Source organism: Drosophila virilis, chromosome 5 (assembly GCF_030788295.1).
Source record: "Drosophila virilis strain 15010-1051.87 chromosome 5, Dvir_AGI_RSII-ME, whole genome shotgun sequence".
NCBI classification, from domain to species: Eukaryota; Metazoa; Arthropoda; class Insecta; order Diptera; family Drosophilidae; genus Drosophila; species Drosophila virilis.
Window position 1 is genome coordinate 23,176,240 of NC_091547.1, and position 20,348 is coordinate 23,196,587.

Genomic DNA, 20,348 nt, shown 5'->3' on the forward strand with positions numbered 1-20,348 from the left:
ACAAAACGCATGCCACTCAACTTAATTTGAATTGATATAAGCAAATTTGAATGTTAGAAGCTAAAAAAAATTGCTATTCCAATTTAGAGAAATGCAATGCATGCCAAATTTGCCAAGAGGAAGTTGACTTGGCGCAAGGTGTTACTGCATAAATCTGCATGCAAGTTGTTTCGTGGCTTGCCAAGTCGTCCGTTGTCCATTTGAAAGAATCTTTTTTTGTAATTTATTTTTGATAACAAGAAAATATAGAATTAAATTGAAAACTATTCAATTGTCTGACAATTAACGATTTCTTAAGATCATATTTTCTAGTCTAAAAGCAAAGTTGCAGCAATCAAACTTTATAATTACTTGCCGCTTGCCGCATTGATGTTGCCACCACCTTTTCAGTGTGAGTCACTTGCATATGTATGAAGCATACTTCATGGAACTTACACTCCCTTCTACCTTCTCGAACAACATTATGCGTGTGCATAAAACTTTTGCAGCACATGGGGTAAGTATGGTAAATATTTAAAAGAAAAGTTTGACTTGAACGAACAAAGAAGAAAAAAAAAATAAACACTTAAGAGCAGCTGATGACGGGACCGAGGACTTAGCGGGACTTTGAAGAGTTATTGTTGAAACAAATAATTTACAATTTTTTTTACTGCACTTTGGCCAAAAATAAATTTTAAAAAATGTACACACCCGCACGCACACACGCATCACTATGCATTTCATATTTTAAAATGCAAAAAAAAGCGTTTAAGAATTATTTTTAATGAGCACTCGTCTGGTTAAGAATAATTTATACTTGCAGGAGCGTTTGCTTGATGAAAAATTACTTTCATTTTTAATTAGGAGCTGTGGCAAAGTGAAAGAGGGTGAAGCGGCAGAGGGGTGCAAAAGGACGAAAAATTAAATTAAAACACTTTCGTCCACACACACACACACACACACACACACATGCAGGCAGGCACACACACCTGGCTGCACTTTGAGGTTATGCAGCAAAATGCATGCGGTTTTAAGCACGTGACGCGCAACGGAGTTTTATTTTTTAATTAAGTTGTTTACATTAACTCGTAATGTCCTTGGTTTGTTTCCTTTTTGCAATGCCGCGTTGGCAGCTTGTTTGCTTTTGCAGCCGCTGCAAGAAAACGCTCGCTTATTTTTTGTGTGTCGCAGTCGCAATCTCGGCCCCAAACCTCGTACTCGCCCGTCCGCCTTTGTGGGTCAAGTGAGCAGCAGGGCCTTTGCTCTTGCACCTGTCGCCAGTACAATTAAAAATGTGCAAACAAGGATCTCACTTTGGCTGACACTTCTTCAAGCATTACACAAAGCGCAGCTTGCGTTCCCTGTGACCTTTCAGGACACGCGCTGGGGTCTGAGGTGCTACTGAGTTTGCAAATCAAATATGTACATATAGAGAGCATGTTAGCTATATGGAGTTATCCTCCTTCAAAATAAACGCCAGCAATGCTTCTTCTTCACAATTAGTGTTGCCAAACGACATATGTACATATGTGCGCTGGCTCATTTGGCTTGACATTTGAACCAGTAAACTGATTATCCACATATAACAGCAATTAATAAACACTTCGAAACAAGGTCGATGTTGGTTATTTTCACACAATTTGATTAATATGCTGACATCAGTTAAGAACGAAATACCTAATTTAGGCGCCTCTGCTGCTAAACGGTTTTACCTTACGCCCTTGTGCAAAAACATATAAAATTAATTAAATTGAGCGCCAAAGTCAATTAATTGCTACATTTTTGGTTAATTAAAGCCATTGAAATATTTATACGTGTGGCCTAGGCATGTAAATTGCGCTGTGCAGCGCCGCACAATGCAATTAATTAAAATGTTTTTTTCATCGCAATTGTTAAAAGTGTGCGTGCATGTGTGTGTGTGTGTGTGTACAGTTGCTTTGTCCCAGCAGGTCTCAGGTGAGGCAACATTAAAACTGAAACAAGTGCAGCGTAAAAACATGTTATTTAATTATCCAGCGATAAAATATCGTTATCATTTTTTGTTCCACCTCAACAGTTTCGTTTAGCATTAAATTCAACAATTGAATAGTCTAGTGTTGATTAAAGTGTAAATAAAATTTCTCAGCATTGCCATTTCCTTTCCATTAGCAACCTGCCGCTGGTAGAATAATGTCACGACCAATTGACTTTGATAATGCAATTTTCTGGCCATTTTCTATTGATTGACAATAACAAAGAAAACTGGTTGCACATTGTTGGCGGTTTATTAGCTGCGCTTTGATGATTGTAGTGCCAGTTAATAGAACGAGTATTGGCTAGCTTCAGAGTTGGCCGATTATAAGTGACAGTGACTTAAAAATACCTGGAACTGTTGGGATAAGTTCTTTCTTAACTACCGATCAGTGTTGTCCGACTGGGAGTAGGTGATCAATTTCAATTCATATGTTCACGTTTATCAAGATAATTTTCATTGGATCAGTAAACATAGAAATAAAAGTATAAGCTTATAATAAATATTTACATATATTCTGCTAACCAAATGTTCACAGTACCAAACTAAAGGTAAAAGTGGAGTATTTTCTTTTGAGTTTTTAAACTTGCAGACTAATCAAAGGACTTTGAATACGTGGAAAAAATAAAGGGTGGCAGTCATAGGACTTCAATACATTATTTTTTATGGGTAATGCGTGGAATGCAAAAAAATTGAAAAGTCCAGAAATAATGGAAGAATCGTTTTTTTTTTTTTTTTCACAGGTAACCAGATGATGACCATCTCTAGTTTTCTACTAATTTTGTGCCAATCGTGCGTTCCATTGATTTTTATATCGCATTGCAACGTTGAACACTGGCTACTGAAGCTGTGTAATTGACGCCATGTACGAGCATGTGTGCATTGTGCAGCATAAAAAGTTGATTAGAGCTGGGAGAGCAGGGAGCAGCAGCGGTAGCCGGGTCCAACAATTACTAACCCGATGCCAACATGGACAAAGGCACATGGTCGAACAAATTCTACGCTTTGTGGGCAAATTAGCTGCACGAGAAAACAAAGCATCGCATCGCAATGCGAATGCAAATGCAAATGCCAGGCTAGCGATAAACGTGGAGCTGAAGCAGACGTCACTGACAACATCAGAGAAATGGATGCCGCATCGGTGGCCTTCAACGGAAGCGAAGGCAGCCGCCACATTAGCAGCTCTTTTGGTCATTACCTATTTTTGTTGTATGCCCTGTGCTGCCGCCACGCATTTGGACAAAAGATTGCCCGCTGGTTTTTGGATGCGCGCGTGCCTTGTGCGGCCTTTTGCCGCGTTTTGCCAAACAATGAAAACGCTTTTCAATTGTTGTTGCTGCAGCTTCTGCTGTTTGGCTAACAGGCGCTGCCAATGGCCCGTCACGTCTTGTCATATGCATTCGAGCTAACACAAAATTAGGGCTTTCTATTCTGAGCCTATTTCAGAAATGTCGCACATAAAAGCATAAATAATAGCGATTTTGGCGCTTTAACTTGAGCTCTCTGTAGAAGCTTCAAATTAAATAAAATATTACAAAAATGAATGCTTGCCGCTTGCAATTTTCAACAAGTTAAAGCTTCGATAGAGGCTTATATTTGAATTGGCTTTATTTCTCGGTTCTTATGCCTTAAGCTCGAGCCGGTCAGATAAATATTTTATTTTATTTTATTTAGTATTTTAAAAGAGTTCTGTTAAATCAAAAGAGTCTACCAAGTATTGAAAAGTTTAAACCGGAAAACCACTCGTAGCTCAGTTTAAAAAGCTTTTGCGGTTTTATGATGGCTAATAATGTAAGTTTGCCATGAAATACAATTCGTTTCCGAAATAGCTATTGTACGACGTGTGAGCTATAAAATGTAAGTTGAGGCGGCTTATCTTTTGAGACCTACATTTTTTGGGGCTGGGCACTTCAAACTTTGCGCATCGATGCAAATCGATCATCAAAATTTACGAGACATTGCTCGGAAAATGCGTCATAAAATTGCGCCAGAAAACTAATTAAGTACATAAAATGCGAATTAATGGCTTTCAAAGTGCCGTAAAAATGCACAGCGCAACAATTAGCCAAAAGTCCTAAGGATGTGCGATGTGAAATGCAATGGAATGCGAATATGTTGTCAGCCGTAAAATCAAAACGAGACTTCAACTCGGCCTGACAATGTGGTGTGGTGTACGGCCAATGCAAAAGCTGGAGCGGCCTTTTGGCAATGAAACCCAATGCAAAGTCGTTAAAAGCATCCAAAGTTGTTGCCGGAAAGAGCAGAATCGGGTATTTACACTATTTAACTGATGAAAAGTCTGAATATGCTCTCTATCAGCTTATGTTGTGCTCGAGAATTTAAACAAAAATTACTGATAAATATAGTTATACTGGAAAAAATTAACAGGTCTTTCTCTTGGGTCAAATATAAAAAGTCGCTCATTATACAACCGGGCGGCTTTGCATTCCTTTTAAATTTTATTAAAATACGTTCTTTGAGTGTAAACAATTAAAATAACAATTTAAAAAAAAAACTGGTATATAGAAAAATATTCTTACAAAATCCATGACAGGCATATAGACCTCAATTGTTAGGGCATTATTGATGTCAGGAATGGGGCATAGGCAAGCATTCGAAATTTAATGCATCGTCGTAAAAATTGGATACTTTGTTAGTGAGTCGGCTGTTAAAATAGTTTCGCTTTGGTTCTTTGATTCCCTTTTGGTACACTCTGATTTGGACTCTGTCTCTCCCACTTTCTCTTCCCCTGTCTATCTCTCTCTCTCTTTGTTTCTATTGGTATATCTCCCCTCTGATTGCGCCTGCATCACGAGCTGTCAGCCAAAGTTGACCTAATAAGCGACTTGGCAAAAGTTTCCGTTTCAGTTTCAGTTGCAGCCTCAACTTTGAACTCTCTGGACTGCTGGACCGGCTAGAGGATTAGGCCAGCTAACCCGTTGCCTGACCGTTTCAATTAAAATAAATTAAATGCGGCGCGCGGTCGCAAATGTCAAAACTGTTTGCGGCTCAATTAGGCGCACTGTCAAAATTTACGTACAGCAGCAGCCGCTGCGAGAAGCCTCTGTGACAGGCACGGGACAGATGATGAACTGTAAATTGGATGCGGCTGTCTCCTTGATAGTGGCTATGGTGGAATGGGGAGCGGTGTGGTGGGGTGGGATGACAGAAAACCAACAGCGTCAAGTCACAACTTCTGTATATGATGAAAGCTGTCCCAAACATGCTTTGGATCCGCATCCACCAGCTGTCGCTCTGTCCTGTGCCTTAAGCAAGCTTAAAAGTTACTCAAGGAAACTTTTACTGCCAATAAGCAGTAAAACAAAGGATTTGTCAGATTTTGCAACAATAATGCTAAGCAGCAGTGTAAATAATATAAAGTGAAAGGCAAAGTTAAATAAAATAAAATTAAAATAAATATAACATTTACAAACACACACTTTTACATTTGGATTATTATACCCTGTAAACGAAGTATAAACGTGTTAACGGCATTTGTGCAAATGACAGCGAATAAATCTTCGATTGTAAGAGGATTCAAACTATAAATTACTTATAGCTTAAAACCTTCCACACTTTTCAACTAAATCACATTTTAGAACCTAGAGACTTTAATAATTATGGCTAGATGTGGAATAAATTACAATGATCATTAATTGAATAACATTACCTGAATGCCATCGTAACCATTTAAAGATGATAGGACTAAAAGTTCGAATTTATTAACATAAAAGATTTTTTTTTTGTGGAAATTCTGAGCTGTTTATGGGGACGACCACATTTACCCTTACATGTTATTGTTGCATTTTTTGCTAAAGTGTGCGACAAATTTTTAGCTGAGTCGAGCAATATTATAAAAAGTATTTTTTTTCCAAGTCTATTTGACAAAGCTACTTATGAGTGGAAGATTTGATGAATCAAAACTGAATTATTTACCATAAGTTCTTTTTACTGATTGCACTGCTAGACTCTAGGTCATGTATGCAAGATTAGCTCTAATTAAGCTTGCCTTTAATGAGCAGCCAATCAGCTCAATGCAGACGCAGTAGACACAGCTTCCATGAGCAGACAACAACGCCCACCAAAGTTGGAGCAAGTGCAGCCAGTAGATCGCAGCGACTTTGTCAATGTGAAAAACATGACGTTTTAATTGAGATTCCGGTGGAAACAGACAGAGAGGGAGACGGAGTCAGAGAGCGAGGTAGTGGGAGCAAGGCACCTAAATTAACCGAAAAGCAGAGCAAACGGTTTGGTTTCTAATTAAACGACAATTGCAAATGTTTGGTTGCATTTAGTATGAGGTGCTAAAGAGTGAAAGAGAGAGAGATGGAGCGGTTGACGCCTACAAAATATTTCAGTTTTGCCTGCGGACGTCAATTGTCACTGATCTAAATTTATGCAAATTGGCAGCTGCCAACCAGTGTCCACTGTACACTTAGAAAAATTTTTTCCCTACTACGGTTGTTTTAAGGAATATCATTTCTTAAATATGAAAATGGCGTTCCGTACCTTCAATTCCCAAGGATATTACCTTAGACAACATAGCAAAAGTGAATTTGTGACAAAAAAAAAAAAGATAAATCTTTTTTTTTGAGTGTACACAGAGTATGGGTCTGCTCTTTGCCATGCGTGCTGCACACTGGCCACATTTCATTTTGCACGCGCCTCCAGTTCGCAGTTCGTTTGCCCTCTTAATGGCCATGCAACAGGGGCAAGCCATTCATTTGGCTGGAACAGGAGCAGCAGCAGCAGAAGTTGCCAGTTGTTGGTAGTCGGCAGTTTGGCTGATTATTAAATCACAGGGCGAACTGGAAGCTGGCAGCGGCCATCTGATATGCAAAATCTCAACTAGTTTAGCTGCGAGCTGCATTAAAGTCGCGACTTACAACAAGCGAAATGCAAAGCAAGGAATCCAGCTGCAGTTGGATGCTTTTTCTTCATCTTCTCTGGCCTGTGTTTTCTGTGTGCGTTAATTACAGCTCAGGCTAGGCGGGAACTCTGGCAAATGGCAACTTGTTAAAAATTTCCGCTGCCAGTTTATTAGAGGGCAGCAGACACAGCAACATCTTCCCTATACACACTCCCAGTCTGGTCCTTCTTGTGACTTGGCAATTAATTGGAGCTTAGTTGAACCTGTTTTAACAGATAGAGTGGGTCTGGGACATGGCCAAGAGAATGTCAAGTGAAGTGCGAGATTTTGGCTAAGACTGGAAATTAGCTGCTGCTGCTTCAAGCGCAAATCTCTAGATGCAGAAAATTTGTCTAAAGCATAGCGAATGGGGTCGACATTAAAAGTTTTAATAAAATGAGTAGTAATGTGACTTGTGTGACAACTAAATTTATAACCTAATAAAAAGAGTAAAGTTACGAGTAAAATTTCAAACTATTAAAAATAATATATTCAAAACAAAAGTTAGATTAAATATGTAATTGTTTAATTAATGCCAGTTCTTGAACACATTCAAGAAAGACAGTTTAGATCTATCAGATTATGCTTGACAGCACAAATTCTGATTTCACTTAAATGAATTATTTTCAAAATTCTTAGCATATTTAGAATCCTGATCCTTCAAATTTATTTTAAATTAGTATTAACTTTGAAAAATCATGGCCTTAGAAGCTATATCCGGTGTGAATAAGTTGCCCTTTATGAAGCGCTTCGATGAGCTTCAAAAAGAGTGGGACCTGCATCAGATTCAAATTGCAACCAGTAACTTTACCAATCCCTATTCGTTAATGGCTCCACCCTTTGAAAATGTACGAATGAAATTATTGCACTTACAATCCGAAAAATCATTCACAATCTCGCTTGCAGCCGGCTGAGAATCTGCCCAAAATTCTCGAACACTGTAAGGTGCGTATGGAGTGTGATCATGGCACCACGACGTTAGGTTTCAAGTATCAGGGAGGCATTGTGCTTTGTGCCGATTCGCGAGCCACTTCCGGCGAATATATTGGTTCACAGACCATGAAAAAGATCGTGGAGCTCAATAGTTATATGCTTGGCACCTTGGCCGGTGGCGCTGCCGACTGCGTTTACTGGGATCGGGTGCTGGCACGTGAATGCCGGCTGCATGAGCTGCGCTACAAGCGCCGTATCACTGTGGATGCAGCGGCACGAATGATGTGCAACATATCCACGCAATACAAAGGCATGGGTCTGGTCATGGGCATGATGCTGGCCGGCTGCGATGATGAGGGTTGTAAACTCATATATGTGGATTCGGATGGCATGCGATCGCATGGCAGCGTCTTTTCGGTGGGCAGCGGCTCACCATACGCTCTGGGTGTGCTAGATACAGGTTATCGTTGGGATTTGACCACCGATGAGGCTTTCGATTTGGCACGTCGTGCCATTTATCATGCCACCAGCAAGGACGCCTATTCAGGTGGCATTGTGCGGCTGTATCACATAAATGACAAGGGCTGGAAGAACATTTGCAACACAGACTGTAACGATCTGCACGATCAGTTTTGCAAGGAATCGATGAAAAATGGGAGTAACTCGAATTTGCCGTGCACGAGCAGGACTTGGGTCGAGCAGAAACTGCAGCAGAATGAGGTACAAGCTCAAGTGGCAGCTGTTACCACCGAAATATCTTAAGGTGTAAGGATTTTACTAAATTTTATGTTTACCTCGAATCAATAGAAAAGAAACGTATTTGGGATGGGCTTGTGATCTGTTATCTGCCCTAATTATTGTACCTTAAAAAGAGTATTTAACAGGGGTAGAAGCCCAGCTGCCTTGTGAATTGTGCCCTGAGTTCAGGGTAACTGCTGGTCGGACACTCTCGACAGGTGCACTCTACTTATTTGTTATCCTTAACTGTTTACCTTCAAAGGAGTAACTTATCTACTCTCATTTTTTACTGGGCTAAAATTGAGTTCGGCTAAGCCCTAGTTACAATCTGCTGCTTTGCCCAAAATAGATAACCCTTTACGCTCATTAAGCTGGACCTCAAGCTTTAGGTTCACTTTTATAGTAAATACATACGTGCGCCTTCAGCTTAAGTAATTTTCTAATGAAACCACCGAGGAAAAATGAGTTTAACGTCAGGGGTCGTTTGTCGTTCGAGCAACGTTTGCGACTGTTCTGTTTTCCACATCGGGTTCTTTAGCGGTGTTCATTAGATTAAAAGCAATTTACAGTAAAACTTTTGCCCGCAAAATGCAAACATTCTCCTCGTCTCCTGACTGTGCCGAACACAAACACACACATAAACACACACACACACACACACACACACACACGAACACGTGCAGCAGCTGCTGTCTTACATGTTCCCCAAACGCCGTGCAAATGTCGCCACTGCCATTTGGCACATGGGCACTCTTCTGGCCTCCAACTTCCACAGTCATTTGCCTTTTTATTTTGTTGGAATTCAACAAATTTGCGGATTTGGTTTGTAATTTATTAAATTTATCGCATGCGCCGTAAGTAAATGCCGCTTCTCTGCACTTCCACGTGCTCCATCTCCATCTTTTGTGGTTGCGCCTTTCCGGCCAAGCTCCTCCTGCTTTCATCTATCTGCTCGGGCGCTGTGCTGCAACATTTGTTGATGACAGCCCCCCTAAAAAAAAAAGACACCAAATGCAGAAAATACCAGGGAACGTACGTTTCATTGCGTATACTGCTCGAAATGGAACGCCATTTAGAGAAGTCGTGTGTACCCCAGCTTAGAAGTTATTATTTTGATTTATAGAAAAAGTTCGTTAGCGAGCGAAAGTTGGTCGTATTTATTGTCAGTAGGATATGTTCGTCCTGCTGTTGTACCAAGGCCCATCCTGGCTAAACGGGCTGCTGTTATTGCAGTCATTTTGGCCCCAAAAGTTGATATTGTTTTATGCTCTGATGTCGAAGCAACATTCTCGCCCAGTTGCTTCATTTAAATGGCTGTTGTAATTAAAGTAGCTACATAATTTGAACATTGTTTGTAATAAGCATAAGCATGAAACATTCAATTGTTAACAAATTAACTAGAACGAAATTAACTACTAACTGAAACATTTAAGGGATAACTAAACAAAATACAATAACCTTAATTTAAAAACCTAAGTCCAAACTTTATACTTCTGGCGTCTCTGTAGCCGACGATCCCTTGGCAGGCTCCACCAGTAGCCTTTGTAGCTGGTCAACTGATAGCATGTCGACACACGTATGGACGAAGCAACTGCCTTGAGCCGCAGATTATTATCATTTGTCAGCAGCATCATATGCTGCAGCTCAGCTTTCAACTGCAGACAACAATTGATAATGTTATCATCCGCACTGTCTATGTCGATTAGCTGTTGTGCATCTTCGAGCGCTGATTGTGCCTCGATTTTCTCTTCATCATCGAATTTATCATTCAGATATTCAATGGCCCGCCTGGCGGCAAAGCTTGTTGTCTGCCTGCATTTTAATATATCCAATTCTTTTATAACTATATATGGCACATAGAGCATGCTGCCCGAGGTGCCAAAAAGTGTTAAATTTGCCACATCCTCTAGAAGCTTCAAACTGTCCATAAGCACATTTGTATCCAGCACAAAGTACATGTGATCTAGCTGATATTGTGATGTCTGCGGCTTGTTCTCCTTCTTCTTGGCGATACTTGAGCTTGCTTGAGCCTTAATGGGTTCATTTATATCGCCATTGCTTGCTTCTGTGGCAGGTTCTTGTGGTTTCATCGAATTCACTTTCACAGTTAAAGTACTATATATTTTCTTCTCTTTGGGAAAATTAAATGTAAAATTTTTCAACTGTTCCTGCAAGTTTTTCGTCTCTTTCTCGTCGCATTGTTTTTCTTTAGCTTTCACTACTAAACAGGATTTTAAACGGTCCTTTTCTACGTATTGATTGGCCGTGCCATGTCCAAATAGCTTCGCTGTTGACTTGCGGCTCTCCTGGTCGAGTTTCCGCCCACCTACATTTTTATAGTCATTATTTAAGCGTTTAGAGCGTTCATCGACTATAGATTTCTTTTTTGCGGACAATTGATGTGATTTAAGTAATAAAAGTAGTTGATTTAGCTGCTTTTCAAAATTTTCAGAAGTTTGCTTAAAGTGTTTGCTTGACATTTTGCTATTGTAAATGAATACAAAAACGTATGAGCTTAAAAACTAAATAAATATTATAGACAAGCTGTTAACATTTTATAAAAGTCAAACTTATTTCCCACTTCTGGGTCGAGTTTCCCAATACCCCGTTCACATTCACCACAAAAGCTGAATACAGTAAGCATATCGGTTTACTAGCTCTTATGGTTTATTTCGTGCTCTAATCCCGAGTCTGTCATTGAGACACAGGCAAACAGTTTTATACTTTTAAAGATTTGCAAGGGTCTTTCATGAAATTTCAATTCAATTTCCCATTGCAAACTTACAACATGTGTCAGCTCTCGTTCATGACCAGCCTCATTGTCAATTACTCATGACACCACTTATGCATATATAGAAATAACAGAACGACAAATTGCAATCACTCTATGCCTCACCCCGATTTCGCTGCTGCCACATTCGTCTACTCCAATTTTCAACATGTTACAAATTTGCATAAAATAATAATGCACAACGATAACGACGATGACGGCATATTAATTGCGGCTATCATTTTCCACAAAATTAGCTGCTTCCACAGAAAAATATTCCCCATGCCACATGCCGCATGCCGCATGCCACATGCAGCCATGCTCCAATCCTAACCAACTAACATTTTGCTTCTCGCATTTTCTCCCACTGTTTCTCGGCTAATATGCGCTTAAAAAGCAGGCGACGATAACAAAAACTATAATTTAAATTAATTTTCAAAAGCAACAACAATGACGACAGCAAAACTGCAACAACACCTGCAACGTTGCAATTGTTGTTGCTGGTGTTGTTGTTGCCATTCCACTTTTGTCAACGAGCTCAAATTCAATGAAATTTCACACTTTGTCGTTAAAAGCGGCGCCGCTTGCAAGCAAATGGGGGAAACAGGAAAAAGTGGTAGGTGTAGGGTGTAGAGGGGTTGGGAGCTGGTTGGGGCAGGTTAACTGGCAGGCATAAGGATACAAATATGCAAATGCATTTTGCCAAGCGAACAGTGTGGCAGCATGCAATGGGACCCGCGGGGTATTGTGTTGAAGCTCGAGGGGGGCGAAGGGGGTCGCGAGTGTTTGACAAGCAAGCGTGACTGTTGAGCTGGGAGTTGCCGGCTTGGATGATGTGCAGCTGGAAGGCGGCATCTTCATTTAGACCAGCGCCAACACGATAGAGCTGCCAGCGATGCTGCATGTGTGCTGCAATAGTTATTATACCCTGTAGTATATTAATTACTCGAGAGGGAAACAGTATCATAAGCACAGTGACAGCGAACATGAAGAGCGGTATACGGCAGCCAAAAGCTGGCGATCTGCATTTCATAGGATTTTTGGCAACTCTTAAAGTAAGAGTAAGACATTTTCATTAAGGTGCCTAATTCATATTTTAATAAATTACGAATTAAATGCTATTAAATGCTAAAGCAGACCAAAGAGCTTCTTCGATGGAAATTACAGGGCATTTGACAATCGTACAGCTCTTCGTTGACATTTTCGGTCATTGTTGCTGATGGTGTTGCCGCTGTCAAGGAACACGTTCGGCTGCGCGTGTACGAGCAGCAAAAACAGCTGACGAGGGAAACAAACGGTTAGCGGCGGGAAATGACTATGGAAACTGTGGACGATGCCTCGTTTGGCGTTTTCATTAACAGAGCCGCCAGAGTCGAGACGACGACGAAGACGGCGATGACGACGATGACGACAAATGCAAATGCAGCGCCGCCATTGCAGTCGGGGCAAGACAAGACACGCGCCTCACTGACAGCAACGGCAACAACGGCCACATTAGCAACTGCAGCAACAACGCTAGCAATATTACAGACAGCAACAACAAGAAATGGCAACATCTGCAGCTACAACAGCTTCGGCTACAAATGCACTTCCAATTTATCAGCTCCTGGCCTCTGACACTGTGCCTTCTCACAAGCCGCTGGCCGTTGGTTCCATTTGCAACGTGTGGCAACTTCAAAGCGCTGTTGCTGTTGCTGCTGTCGCTGTGTATATTCCATTTATTGCCACTTTGAAGGCGGCAACTGCATATTAGTTGCATATCTGTTTAAATTCACGGCAATTAGTTGCTGTTGGTGTTCTTTTCTTCTGTTGCTGCCCAGTAACTAAAACTGCATCTAAGTGGATTGACTAGCAACTACTTCCAATACACAGCGAGAAAAATTACGGGCGAAATGATAAGAATTTCCATACTTTACTCAGTAATTATATGGGCTCAATTTAACTGAAGAGCTTTATTAAAGATTTTTCCTACTTTCAAAGCCATACTTTTTTACTTTTAAGTCCAGCTTAAGTACGAAATTCTTGACTTGATTTGACATCTTGTTTCTCTCTGTGTATGATAATTTTTGCAATTCTCCATAAGTAAATTGAAATTAAAGTGGCTTTTATTGTAATCATAATATTTGCAAGCATTTAAATAACGTTTTGTATTTTTTGTGTTTTTCCTTTGTGTCAAGACGGTCATCAATTTTAATAAACCGAAATTGTTGGCTACCGCCTTTGTTGTAGCCGTTTATTTTGCAGCTTATCGTTCACCATTTCATCGTTTGTCATATCCTGGATTTTTTTTTTTTTTTTTGGCAATGCCAAATTGTGTCACAACTATTTCATTATCCCGCTTATTCCGTTCGAGACAAAGCGGCGACATCCTACCCGCCTCCCTTACTCCATCATACGCCCAAAAGGGCTCATTGCAGCACATTTTTGTGCAAATCCTTGTGATTGCAATGAATAATATTTTTAATGCAAATAACCGGCGGAACGGCAGGAAGGAGAGACGTTAGCTGTAGGCAGGGACGACAACTTGACAGCCGCGTTGACAGCGAGCGCGGCAACGAGCATGACGATGAGGATATTCCAGTCCCAGAAATGCCAAGTAAGAGGGCGAAAATGGCAACCCGAAGGCTCCGCACATTTCATTCGTTTTCTTTTCCATTTCAATTGTCGTCAAGATTGCAGCAGGCTCCCTTCACGCCCCTCTATATATGGCCTCCAGAACCATCCAATGGTGCAATGAATCGTCCATGGTCCGGTAATGAAATTTTGCTCATTGTTTCAGTTCGTTCGAGGCAATTTTTAACTTAATGACAAAGTTCCCAGACACCATTTCTGATAGATTTCGCTTAAAAATCGTCAAAGTTTATGTAGCATAATATTTGGTCATGCCTTAAATTTATGTCCGAGTGTTTGTTAACTGCATATTTATGGTATATTTTATAGCGAAAGTTTCCTTATTTATATAGATTACATATTTACATTAATAGTATTCAATTTGAGTGAATTGTTGTTGATTTTGAAAGGCGAAACAGTTTTGGAAATAGATTTCAGAACTGATTCATATATTTACTTATGTTTGGTTATGTTCGGTTCTCTGCGCATCTTTTATGCTCATCGGCTTGTCAACATTGTCATCGTTGTCGTCATTGTCATCTGAAATTCATTACGTTCCTCGTGCCTGGATGTTGATGGGGCGTGTCCATGGACACTAGTTACTGGCACTTTATTATTATTCATAGCAAGTAATTTGTTATCTGTGCCTGCTTTCATTGTTTTTGCCTTATACTATTTAATTTGTTTGTTGTAAAATGAAATTGCACTTTTGCATGTGTCGTCGTTTGCTCTAGAAATTTAGGTCAGATCCCTTTATAATAAGCGAATGTGTTTAGACACACACACATACACACACACACACACACACACATAACACATACTTAGTTGCGTGTGTATGTGTGTTTGTACTTAGTATCCAGCCCATTTTGGTTTATTTATTTTATTTTCCACAACATTGACGAAGTAACCTAATTTGTTGATTCCCCAGCTCCAGCCAACAGTCCGTCTCTGTCTGTTACTAATTTATGCAAAAATCGACCCCAACAAGCCAACTGACCATATTTTAGCTATTCAACACACACACACAAAACAATTAAGAATACTCTAGCCGGGATTGCCGAATTATCAGATACCCTGAAAACTTTCTAGCTTCGATACTGCACGGCTTAAATATGACACACAAAAGTGTATAATTTCCTTTAAAAGTGCATCATTTACAATTTTTGGTGAAATTGGAAAAAGTTATTCAAAAACTGAAATATTTTTAATTAGTATGTACTCTACAAGAATGTGTACATCAAGTCTATCTTATAACTCGCGAGTTCAACGTACACAGAGACAGAGACAGAGACTCAGCTTGATCTCTTGATCAAGAATATATATTCTATATGGGGTCTGATATGCTTTCTCAGCCTGTCACATACATTTGCATAAAAATCTTGTACCCAGTTTAACTAATTTCAATGGGTTCAGGCAATAAAAACACAAACTATGCAAATTTTTCGTATTAGAACACAGGTTTATATGTCTAACATGACCAAATTCACGTCAGCAGGCAGCCTAAACATAACTTACATAACTGACATATTGTGTGCTAATGCCATAATGAATGTAAGTGTATGTCAGTGTGTGTGTTGCATGAATAGCTATATATGTGCTAACACTAGAATATAACACACGGCTATACAATTTGGACAAAGAGATTAATTTGATGTTAGTAATTCAGAGAAATTGCACAATATAAAAGGTATACAAAAGATTTTTGCATTGATTCTCGTTAATAATAAGCCTTCTAAGTATTATATTAAATCTCCTGTAAATGTATTTAGCTTTAGTAAAATTATTTTAAATAAGTATATGGCAAACGAATTGTGCACTAACAATTCATTTAAAAATTTAAGGTGTGAATATGATAAAAACAGAGCTTAAATTGAAATTCAATTTTAGTTTGTGTTATGTTGTGGCTGCTGGGGTATATTCTGCCTTGAATTTTAAATTTTGTTGTCGCTGAATTTAACAGAAAATTCACTTATTTGGCAACGGAAATTGGAGGCGTTTATTTAAGAGATAATGTTTTTGGTATTCATCTAAACGAATCGAGCCCAACGACAGCGAGCTGGTTCGAACGGTTCATCAAATCATTAACAACGTCTTTTCAGTTTGCAGCCGTGATCCCAACTATACACAGTATCCAATCATTAGGTTATGAAATCGATTGAACCGCACTGCGTCCATTGTCTTCTCCCCAGTGAAATGTGTTTATGTATAAAGTTTTATGCACACACACAAATCGAACGGGAAATGAATGTTGCGCACTTCAATAAAATTTATGCAACACAAAACCAGGATATATTGTAACTACACACAGGGACAAAAACACACATACACACACACAAGGGCAGACATGCAAAGCATGTGGGAAATATAATAAAGAACTATTTTTAATATAAACCCAACTCAGACATACACCGTTCACACACACATACACACACATACACACGCACACTTACACATTTAACACACACTCAAACTGTATGCTCATTTGCCGGGCTGTGCGATATGAGCACGCATCGTTGGGCCCAAGAGACGACGCTTCAAGAGTTAGTGAGTGTGTTTGTGTTAGAGTGTCTGTGTCTGTGTGTGTGTGTGTGTGTGTGTGTGTGTGTGTGTGTGATGACTCTTTGGGTGAGTTGTGTGCAGGTAAACTGCAACAAATTTCATACTATTGAGTGGTTTTTGAGTGCATTTGAAATAAATGTTATCAATGAAGTTGCATACTTTATGGCGCAACGTCGAACGGGCGGAATTCCCCCCAGGGGCCCAGCGGCGAGTAAAACCATATAAAATGAAACGTTTTTAAGTTAAGTGCAGTCGTAGCCGAGCTGCCAAAGCCAAGCAGTGCACACAGGAAGCACTGAGCGTTTCAATTTGTTTGATGGAAAACCAATTGTTGCCACCCCCGGCTTACATTTGTCCCACTGTCCAAACTGAATATAAACAAAAAAGAAATAAAAATCACGAATTCATTTAAGCCTTCTGCTGGACGCCATCATCTCCAGTGCCATTAAAGTGCAGCATGCATTTGTCAATTTCCGATTAAAGTACACTTTTAATTAAAACAAAAATTGCTAAAAAAAAAAAATAATAGAGCCCAATTCAAGCTGTTGTTGTAATAGTTTTTCTGAGTAGCAAATAAATCACAAAGAGCGTAAATGCTGCGGAAAAAATGTGTGAGTGGGCAAAAGCTGGGCACAATCGTTCGCAATTTACATTCAATACTTTTGTGCTGGGCGTTCTTGGTGCATTGATTGAAATGCTCTCGCATTTTTGATCTACCCAGATTTTTGCTCTGCTGTGGGCTCGCGCCTTGTTTATAAATAAATATTTCAATTAAAAAAAAAAAAATACAAAAAAGACAAGAAAAAACACAACAAATTGGTGCCCTATAGCTGCAAATTCCATTAAATGAAACTGAAAAATGACAGACGAGCAGCTCCTCAACAAAAGCAAAAGCGTCACATTCCCCAATATTCAAATGCCTCAAACCAAACGAGAATTTTATGCAGTCCCCCCTACGGCAATCTGGTCACTGGTTTTTGGCTTCTCCCGTTTGATTTCATTAAATGGAAATATTCGATTGAAATAATTGATGACGATTTGGTAGTCAATCGAATTTCGGATTAGTTCTAGAAGATTAAAGAGAACTGGGAAATCAAGAACGATTGGTCGCTAATTGACGAGATTGCAAGAGAAAGGGGGCCTAAGAGGCAGGAGGCTCAAAAAAGGACAGAGACAAAAATTGAGTCCACCTGATAAATTGTTAGTGTTAGTTAAATTCATGAACATCGCATAGAAAGGCGTTGTTTATAAATGAAAGAGAAAGAGAGAGATAAACAGAACGAAAAGGGAGAGATCCAGAAATCAGCTCTTAATGTTTGCAGTGGGATAGTGATTTATATGCATGGTAAATACGAAATAAAATTCTTGATAGCTGTTAGAATTCCTTAAGGCCTCAATAAATGTAAGTTATGACAAGACATGAATTTGATTGGCAGCCTGTTAAATTAACCATTAAATTAAAGCCAAATTTAAACTAGTTGTTATACCGAATATTTGTCTGATTTGCCATTAGGCACAGTTGACAGCTTAAGCAGTCAATTATGTACAATTTCCTACGGCTTTTATTTAAGCTTTTGCAAATACATTTTCTAAAACTAGAGCCAGCTCAATTAAGTAGATATTCAGTGACAGCCCCAGCTTCGATTGAGCACTCAAGGTGTGCAGTTGCCGCTTTTTGCGGCAGTCACCCTCAGTTGCCACTTAATTGATGGCAATTATGCGCTTATCACTTTTTGTGCGGCTGGCTCAGCCTCCCATTCGTCTGTTGATATCATTCGCTGTGGCAATGGCTCTGGCAATAATTAAAATGTTTTGTTGCAGCAAAAAAAGTGGACAACTACAGCGCATGAATAAACACCGCCAAAGTGAGGCCAATTAAGAGAGTCTGCGACTCCACCTGTGGATGGGGCACAAAAAAGCATTAAATCAATTCCACTGTCAGCCAACTGACAAGCAACGCGAAGCGAACCCACCGACTGGCCAGCGAATGGGCACTAGCCACTGAAATGCTCAAAAGTCACCGCCAGCAACAGCAGCAGCAGCTAGCAGCGGCACGTAGGGGCCACCAGATGGATGGCCTAACCAAACGAGTGGCATGCATCGCTGCCTGCCTTGCTTCGACAAGGCAATGAAGTTCTTCCAAGGGAGCAAATGGCAGCAAAAAGGATAAGGTTGGCGCTGCATGTGGAGCAATGCCAGCAATTTAACACAGCGAAAACGCCAAGAAATTTCAGCAATTCGCAACGACAATGAGAGATGCGTCGAGGTTACGCTCAATCAATCTCAACCATAGGACAACTGTCTGTGGGCGAGACGTTGGCCACCACAGTGGACAACTGTGAACAGTCTTGTCAAAATCTGGCTGTCTGCAAGCGTTGCAAAGGTGTCGCATAGCTGATGACTTCATTGGGCTTGCATGATTTATGCAAGTACACTTATCTTATTTAATTTAAATTAATAATCAAAAAATTATTTTCAATATTTTGGCAGCTTAAAGCTACCAAATTTTGGGATCAAACTCATATAAATTATCATTCGTTTATACTTAAACATGGCTACTCATAAACTAATATATTAGTAATAATGCATATTAAAATGACTTTTTCATCCACTTAAAGCTCCCTGTCAGCTTTCTCTTTATATCCCTGACAATTTGAGTTAATAAGCTTGAAGAAATCAGCCCAAAGCAATTCAGTTAATGAAATTCTGCTTCTACTCTTTGCAGCTTTAGATGATTACGTGCCAATTTCTTTATAGTTCTTTAATCGCCATACCAAAGGCTTTAGCACATCCCTCTCGTTATGTGGCCGTTGTCCGTTGTCTGTTATCCGTTGTCCCCAGTCTAATTCTCTCGCACTCTGTACCATGCTCATCTTTATTTCCTCGTTATTTCCGCGCTGCCAATTCGCAAAGAAAGTAATTAAGCGAACTTCTTTTGCTGCAATTCCGATTTGATTTTGATGCGCTTTTAGCTTGGGGTTTGGAATCTAACCATACATCATTTACACTTTTTCGCCAAATCATGAACGTTAAAGTTCTTGCCAGCCACATCTAATTAGTATGCCATTTCTGCTATGCTCATGATTTGAAATTACCTTGGAATTGCCAGACCGGCTCTATTCAGTCTATGTTACCATTGTTTCATTTCGCCAACTTCGACTTGGGCTGGTGTGCAGCTTTCGCTGTCTAATTAAAACTCGTTTAACAACGTTTTCAATTGGTTCAAGAACCTGTTGCCCAGCGTCCCTTACCACCTACTGTGTAATCATTTCGCTTTTTGTTTTCCCATGCAGCGTAACAAGGTTTCCATTTCTGCCTCAACTGCTACTGCTGCTGCTGCTGCTGCTGGTGCTTCTGCTTTTTGCTGATTGTGTAATTTTAATGTAATTCGCTTTTATTGTTTTTTATTCGTCTCTCCGTCGCTGTCCACGTTCATATCCACGTCTACGTCCTTGCTGTCGTTTGTGTGTCTGACATTAATTGCAACTGAAAGGGGCGAAATATAATAATTTATTTTCGCCAACTTTTTATGCATGCTTTATTGATTCAATTTTGCCACTATAAGTGAGCATTATATATACATATATATCGTGCTGTGGGTGGTGCAGAATTCCCTGCTCGAACAAAGCGCTTATAAATGCTAGCCCCATAAATCAAACAAATCGGTTTTCGGGCAGCCGGCCCGGAAGCCTCCTGCCCACAACTACCCGAAGAGCAATTAAAGTTTTTCAAGGGCCATGCTGCAATTATGGACATTACAAGAGCAGTCGAAACACAAAGCAAGACGCTAATTGGGCTGGAGGGGGCTGTGCCTGTGGTATATTCGAGTATCTGGCAGG

General features: G+C 39.9%; 1 protein-coding gene and 1 long non-coding RNA gene across 2 annotated transcripts; both read left to right on the forward strand.

Annotated features, from left to right (window-relative positions):
- The first annotated feature begins 2,146 nt into the window (after positions 1-2,146).
- Positions 2,147-3,534, forward strand: LOC116651282 (uncharacterized). The gene is made up of 2 exons (XR_004304291.2): positions 2,147-2,659; positions 2,734-3,534. It is a non-coding gene; the product is annotated as an uncharacterized lncRNA (long non-coding RNA).
- Positions 3,535-7,487: 3,953 nt separating this feature from the next.
- Prosbeta5R1 (Proteasome beta5 subunit-related 1) lies at positions 7,488-8,632 on the forward strand. Its single transcript, XM_002049021.4, has 2 exons — positions 7,488-7,747; positions 7,806-8,632. Exons 1-2 carry the CDS (start codon positions 7,598-7,600, stop codon positions 8,592-8,594), a joined length of 939 nt encoding a protein of 312 aa, XP_002049057.1. The 5' UTR covers positions 7,488-7,597; the 3' UTR covers positions 8,595-8,632.
- Positions 8,633-20,348: the final 11,716 nt, after the last annotated feature.

Bases quoted from the DNA above. Each gene is read 5' to 3' on its own strand.
- Prosbeta5R1 (XM_002049021.4), top strand. From the start codon at position 7,598: ATGGCCTTAGAAGCTATATCCGGTGTGAATAAGTTGCCCTTTATGAAG. The intron at 7,748-7,805 runs GTACGAATGAAA...TCTCGCTTGCAG, and splicing joins TGGCTCCACCCTTTGAAAAT to CCGGCTGAGAATCTGCCCAA.